This window comes from Dendroctonus ponderosae, unplaced genomic scaffold (genome assembly GCF_020466585.1).
Source record: "Dendroctonus ponderosae isolate FM_Combo_2020 unplaced genomic scaffold, Dpon_F_20191213v2 Dpon_F_20191213_7, whole genome shotgun sequence".
In the NCBI taxonomy this organism is placed as follows: Eukaryota; Metazoa; Arthropoda; class Insecta; order Coleoptera; family Curculionidae; genus Dendroctonus; species Dendroctonus ponderosae.
Genome location: NW_026018916.1, coordinates 6,895,340 through 6,902,533, shown reverse-complemented (window position 1 = coordinate 6,902,533; position 7,194 = coordinate 6,895,340). Strand labels below are relative to the sequence as shown.

The 7,194-nt window shown below is 40.1% G+C and overlaps 1 protein-coding gene across 1 annotated transcript in view; it reads left to right on the top strand.

Annotated features, from left to right (window-relative positions):
• Positions 1-4,718, top strand: part of LOC109534638 (glutenin, high molecular weight subunit DY10) — a gene marked incomplete in the record, with an annotated part of 35,573 nt that extends 30,855 nt beyond the window's left edge. The window contains 6 exon segments of the mRNA XM_048668348.1: positions 513-764; positions 825-1,064; positions 1,359-1,533; positions 1,593-1,924; positions 1,986-2,123; positions 3,608-4,718. Of these exon segments, the coding sequence (XP_048524305.1) occupies positions 513-764; positions 825-1,064; positions 1,359-1,533; positions 1,593-1,924; positions 1,986-2,123; positions 3,608-4,449 (1,979 nt within the window).
• Positions 4,719-7,194: the final 2,476 nt, after the last annotated feature.

Sequence of the window (7,194 nt, the reverse complement as noted above, 5' to 3'; positions counted from 1 at the left end):
TGATACAAATAAAAAAACATGCAAAAGCAGTAAATTTCAGATCAGATACCGACAACCTTAGCAACATTTACCAAACCCTAATAAAGCCATAAGTAAGAAACACCCGGTACACTAGTCAAAAATTTAAACTATTTCTGCTTATCTCGATACATGCATACCACTCTCGCAAATGTAGAAAATAATTCAGACAAACTCAAGGTTTTCAAGAATGCAAAGACCTAAAAGGTCGTTGATTTTTACCAATCATGAGGTACGTTTTTCCGGTGTTTTGCTCTCCCAAAAGGAAGAATTTTTCCCTCAAAAGCTGATGAATGTTTTAACACTGTAAATTATAATTTTTACACAACATGTTTTCATTGTGAATTGGTGTAGTTTGTGTAAATTCTAATCTGATTATGGCGCTGTTGTCTCGCCGAAACGTAGTGAAATAAACAATGTTTCAAAAAATGTTTACTTCACACTTTGACTGAAACCCAGACACCCAGGAAAGATAAGAATGTATATTTAATTAGGCACAGGTTATCCTCCAGCTGGGGCACCAAGTGGACCAGCTATTCCTGAAGGTCCTAGCAAAGGCCAACAGAGCGTGTTTCCACCGCTAAGTATTTCCAACTCTGGGCCTACTGAAAACTTTCCAGCAAACGGACCGAAACCTGAGCATTTCCCCAGTGCACATGGAGGCTACCCTTCGGCATCAAAACCTTCAGGCTCAAATTTTCCGGTTCAGAATCGGCCTGCAGCAAACCCCTCAAATGTACCACAGGGTGGGCAATTAGTAAATGACGAATGAAGCATCAATATACAAATATTTCCTAATTCCCCAGAGCAGGGCGGATTTTCCCGGCAACCAGGGAGATTTGAAAACCAAGGAATTAATCCAAGTGGCTATCCTGGGCAAGGTCAAGGCAGCGGCTATACAGATGCGTCTCAGTCAAGTTATCCGGGAGCACAACGGCCCCAAAGTCCAGCCTCAGGGTCTTTTGCAGGTCAAAATGGTAGACCGGAAACACCTCAAGGTGCATTTGGAGCGGGTGCAGGTGCAGCAAGCCTGGACCAGAGTTCAGGTAAACATGTGCCAAGAGAGCCCCCACTTTCCAATTCCTGATCCTTTAACGTTATAATCTAGTAAGTATGACCTAAGATTTCGCTCCAGGACTTTTCTTTTACAGGCCCGAACTTTTCCTTTAAAAAATCTTAAAAGGCGCTTCATTCTCGCATTTCTGCCCTTTTAGAAAAGTGGTGTGTCAAAGATTCTCAAACTTTAGAACTAGTTCCCGGCCTGGAAAACAAAATATTTGTCCGTAATATTAGCAAAGTCATATTGTAAATTGTTTTCTAATATTGTCACTGGTGTACAGGAGATACGACCGGAGAGCATGGTATTGCTGGGCCTTCCGAAGTAAATGAGGGTGATTATTCGGCCATCCCTGGAGAGCCCGATGCTGACTATTCGATTTTCTCTTTTGTCCCTCAAACTTCGTTTAGTTGTGACCAACAACGGTATCCGGGTTATTATGCCGACGTAGAAGCAAGGTAGTCCGATTGCAAACTGGTAACCAGTCAGTAAATAATATAAGAATTCGTTGTTCCAGATGTCAGGTATTCCATGTTTGTGCCAACAACAAAACATATGACTTTCTTTGTCCAAACGGCACAATTTTTCATCAGCAGTTCTTCGTGTGTGTATGGTGGAATCAGTTTGATTGTAATACTGCTCAGTCTCTTTACGAAATGAACGCAAACATCTACGATCACGCGATATCAGGAGCCCAGCAGCAAACGGGAGGAATCCCAGCTGGATCTGGTGCTGACGGGTATGGTGGAGGTTTTGTGGGCACTGAACCTCCCAATATCAATCAACAGGTATCTGAAGGAAGTCAAATACCTTCAGCGCCTGTTGGTGCCGACGGATTCCAGACTCCAGGTAAGTCAACTGAGGGAAAATTCAAATATTCAAATGAAAATATCTATATTTCTTCTTTGAGGATATCAACCAACTGGACCCGGTGCTTTACCATCTGTTTCAAGCCAACAAACTCAGACAAACAGCTATCCTTCACAGGAGCCTCTAGCTTCGGGTGGGAATGGCGGATATCCGTCAGGTGGCCCAAGTAGACCTCAAGGTACGACTTGCACTATCGTTATACCCAGTTTTTTTTATATTAGCAGAATATATGGATGCACTGGTTTGCAATTCTCTGTTTCTCTGTTTAGTTTGAATACCCCTGTTGTTTCACTCAAAAGTTTCTTCCATATGGCATTCAATGATGGTCAAGACATTTTATAATTATCTAAACAACGTTCCTAACTGTAGGTTCTTATGTTTATTTAGTAATTATGTTGTTTCCCAAGCGTTCAATTTCTGTTTAGAAGCCCGACAAATTGTCACATCGTATAAGGTGATCACAGTGGTGTGGTAGTGCACGTATCCGCTTGCCATGCCTGAGATCCCCGGCCAAAAGCCATTTACATAAATAGCCAAATTTTATAGGATGATAGAAACGCGACCCTTTTTCAATTATTACTTGGAACGGGGTGCGACTCCAGTCACGATTTCAGCATTCGGCAATTCAGTTATGCCGTCATTCACTTTCACCAAAAACTTTCACTATTCAACTATTCACAAATGTAGTTATGACGGCAAAGACATCTAAAATTAACATTTTTGTGAAAAAAAATTTGCCTGATTTAGGCATGGGTAGTAACACATTTTTCAAGAATTTTCAAGAGTTGGCCCAGTGCTCACGGAATGGCGTGGTGCGCCAACCCAACGCAGTAACTCTCCGACGTAGTCCCGTAACATCAGCAGATGGGTTATAACTCAAAGAGCGACATCAACTCAACACAGTGTTATCCATGCCTAGCCAGAATGCGTGCTTGCCGCTGTAAAAATATAATAAAAAGAATGAAGCCAATTATTCATTGCCGAAACGGAGATAGAGGAGACATAGGCATCATCACTCTGCATACGAGAGTATATTATGATACCATATAAGTCGTTGAAATGACCGTATTATCATCGGTGAAGAAAGCCGTTTTGGCGTTAATTCAAATAATTCAGGAGTGGCAAGAGACATGAAATCGGAACGAAGACAAGGGCGAACGGATCAAATGCCTCACTTCTGATCCCCGGTATGGGTCGAATGCTACATAAGTACATCTGCAATTGTCTGTAGTCCCACAAATGCCTTAATGTGCAAACTATACAGACTTACGACAATATGATATATATTATTAAACAACTACTCAAAGATGGACAACTAAAGATACAAGTCAACGACAATTACCTCTCTTATTTTCACCCGATCATGGCCTACCTTAGCAATCACCACTCAAAAATGAATGAACCAAAATGTTTTCTCAGTGCAACATTCTGACGACACCGTCGTTATCGCGCAAGATAAAACCAGTCGAGCAGTTGACAGACTCCAAACTCACAATACACACATAAACATGTAAAAGTTATCATGTATATGAATAACATATATTAAATCTGTCCCCACAACATTTTTTTTAAGAAACTTATAATTTCATGATATAACCACAGTTATGTATGATTCTTAAAAAGTGATATCCAGTAAATATAAAAATGAAACATATATTGCAGATTTCCAAAAAGAGGGAGTTTCACAAAACGGCCCTCAAGCGTCGCCGCAAGCTCCTCATAGACCTTCTACTTCACCTCAAGTTCCAAATTATCCGTCATCAGGCCAACAATATCCCAACAATAGACCCCATGGTACTTTCTCACACTCGACGGGTTTTGGAGGGCCTTCTACCTTTGCAGGCGATACACAAAATGCATTCCCTTCTTCTACCGCACCCGGAAGATATCAAGGCTCCAGTAAACCCACTCAGGGATCTCAATATTTGCCCCCCATACAGCCCCAAGAAGCTTTGCAATCTGGAACTTATTCAGGACCACAAAAACCGATTTCCTCAAGTGTAAATACAAATGGAAATAGTAGCGGTTATTCGGGAAATCAACAGACCAACCCGTCATCCAATAGTCAGCGAGGAACTAACGGTGGGTACCCTGGTGGGCAACCAGAACCCTCTCAAGCATATCCTGGTAGCCAGCAACCTATAAGTGGATACCGTGGTCAGCAAACCAACGCAGGATATCCCAACAGTTCTGGAGCGTATCCAAGCAATCAGCGACAACAAGGCGAGCTGCAGACGTCTGGAGTAAATTCAAAAGGAGAACAGCCGCGTGAGGGACATTCAACTGCTCAGTCCGCTGGTAGTTTCCCTTCTGGAGGTGGAGCTTCAGGAGTCTATTCAGGCAATCAGCAAGTAGGCGGAACTTATTCTTCAACACAACAATCTTCCCCTTCAAGTCCAAGTACAACTTATCCAAATGAGCAGCAATCTAATGGAGGGTATTCGAACACTCGAAAGCCTGGTGGATATCAGACGAGGGGTTACTTGCCACCAGTGGGAAAATAGACATGCTAAACCAGAAAGTCAATTTGTAATAGTGGTTTGGTGTTAACGTAGATAGAACGAATGGGCATATAGAAATAAAGCTCCTGTACAATTTCTACAAGTAGGTAGTAAGTTATTTTCGTGACTATATTATTTCCGCTGCTAGCAGACGAATTGATATATACGGCTTGTACATTATTCACTGTAAATAATACCAGTCTCACATATTTAGTTAATGGATTGCCAATTTATATTATTAATGTACCGTAATAAAACAAAAATTTAAATAATTGCTTTTACTTATTTTTGATTTCGCATAAAACGAGCATTGCTGTGCAGAATTTGATGGTGTACATCTAGGAACAAGCAATACTTTCTGCCTATTTCCCATCACGAAGTATCCTTTCTAAGTTTTGTTTGAAAGATTCGGAATGCTTTTACGCATGGAAGTCATAAGTCTGTAGTACGTTTTGAAGTCCGTCTTAGTGACCATAACGTTCTTCACCAGACTTTGCCACAACAAAATTTTGAAAGGCGCTCGAATTATTGCAGTTAAATATGCTTCGAGGTCATCATCTGTTTCTAACAAACCTCCTTTGGACAGATCAAGCTACTTCTAAAAGCAATGGAGGAATTCTGAAACTTTGTTTATGATGGTTATAAGACGGTCACAGAACATCAATCGAAGGGGCTCACTTGGAGAGTACGAGAAAAATATTGAAAACGTGTTTTTCGAAAATTTCTAGAAGATATTAACAGTTAAAAATCGAATGCCAACATTGTTAATAAGAATAATTTTTAAATGGTCTCATCTTTGATTAGTATCCTATTGAAATACTTAACCGCCCGCAAAGAAATATTACGGTATTTGCTTCCAATTGCGCAAATTCTTGATAACAAAAAAGTTCTCTTCTTCAATTTGTTGTTGAAAAGTCAAAGCGGCAATGTTTTTTGTCATTAACAGATAGTTACAGGTAGATAGCCTTTCTTTCACAAAATGTTCACCAATATCGAATATGCGATTAGTTATGCACAGATTAACCTAGCAGAAGCTGTAAGAACTTACGCCAAAAAAGGTTCAGAGACAATGGAACACTGGAAGATTGGCTCCAGGACGACAACAGATGTTCGGGTTTCAGACAGTAGACAAGTATTGGACATAATTGCAGCAGAGCCTTCCAAGGGCACTCAGAGTACCGAAAACTACCGATGAAGGGCTACATTTCTACCACGTATGTAAGATACACAGAACACAAGGATACACTAAACCAATAGTAGTGCAATTAAGTTTCGAGCATATGTAGAGAGTGTTTGTGAATATGGCTCCAAAAAAGAAAATGCTTTTCTTAAAAGAAAAAATGGAAATAGTAAATGTTTTAGATAAAAAGAACAGTGTCCGTTCGAGAACTAGCAAGGCGATTTAAGATCCAACAAACTTAAGCGGCAGAAATAACCAAAAAAGAAGATATTAGAACAAAATCGCAGTGTGACTACAATGTAGGACAAAAGAGGAGTTTCCTAAATAAAGTGTTTAGAGATACTGGATGTTGCTTGGCTACAAGCCGGAGGACGTTTTCAACGCAGATGAGACCGGACTTTTCTTTCGTGCATTACCAGACAGAACTCTCTTCTCTAAAGAAAAACTCACCATTTTGTTTTGCGCATCGATGGCTGGTGAAAAGGAGGATTTTAGTCATAGGAAAATCAGCTCGCCCTCGCGCTTTGAAAAAAATTGCCATCCAAGATTTGCCAGCAATTTGGAAATCAAACAAGAAAGCGTGGATGACTCAAGATATTATGTCAAGATGATCGTTTCATTTCGATAGAAAAATGGGGATTCAGAAAAGAAGAATGCTCTTATTTCTAGATAACGCAGAATGCCATCCTCGTGAGGTGAAACTGAAAAATGTCAGTTATATTTTTGCTTCCAAACACCACTTCTATATGTTAGCCCTTGGACCGTCAAATTTTATTATAGAGGTCTTATTCTAAAACATGTGTTAACTAAAATTGACTTTTCCAAGTCTGTGTCTGAGCTGCCAAAGTCCAGTAATGTATTAGGGGCTTTATATTTCATAAAGACGGCATGGAATAAAGTAAATTCTGCAACAGTCATGAATTGCTTTATAAAAGCTGGATTCAAGAAGACAAAAGGAGAAATTCCACAAGATTATAATCCAGAAGATGAGCTGCCTTTGTCATTATTAGCTGGACTAATGCGTCATGCAAAATCCTTAGGTGCAAGTGATCAACAAGCAGAAGGATTTGTAAACATGGACCATATGGTGGAGACTGAAAAAGAAACGTTTCATCCTGATACCACCGCCCTTTCCACAACTGAACTTTCCATGAGTAGTAATGATGACGAATCAGAAGACACGTTGACAATTGTACCTGATACTTCACTCATAAAATAGTATGATAATGCCTTAAATGCAATTTCCCTTTTAAAATGATTTTCCAGCGATGATTTTATTGCGTTTCAACATCTTAAAAACCTTGAAACCCATTTTCAGCATTGCATTATTCAACAAAGATTTCAAAAAACGCGCCAAACTAGTATAATAGAATATGTTACAGTCTTGCGATAGCTTTACTGCGGATAGGACGTGCTCGGTAGGCATCCGGACATTCCAATCGAAAAAAGTGTTTTGTCGACAGTAAAATTTAAAGCGCATTTCGGACAACATACAGGGCTTCATAGCTAATAAGCATGGATCCTGGGAGTTCGCGGGAGTCCGAATCGGACCACGCTTCCCAGGAAGG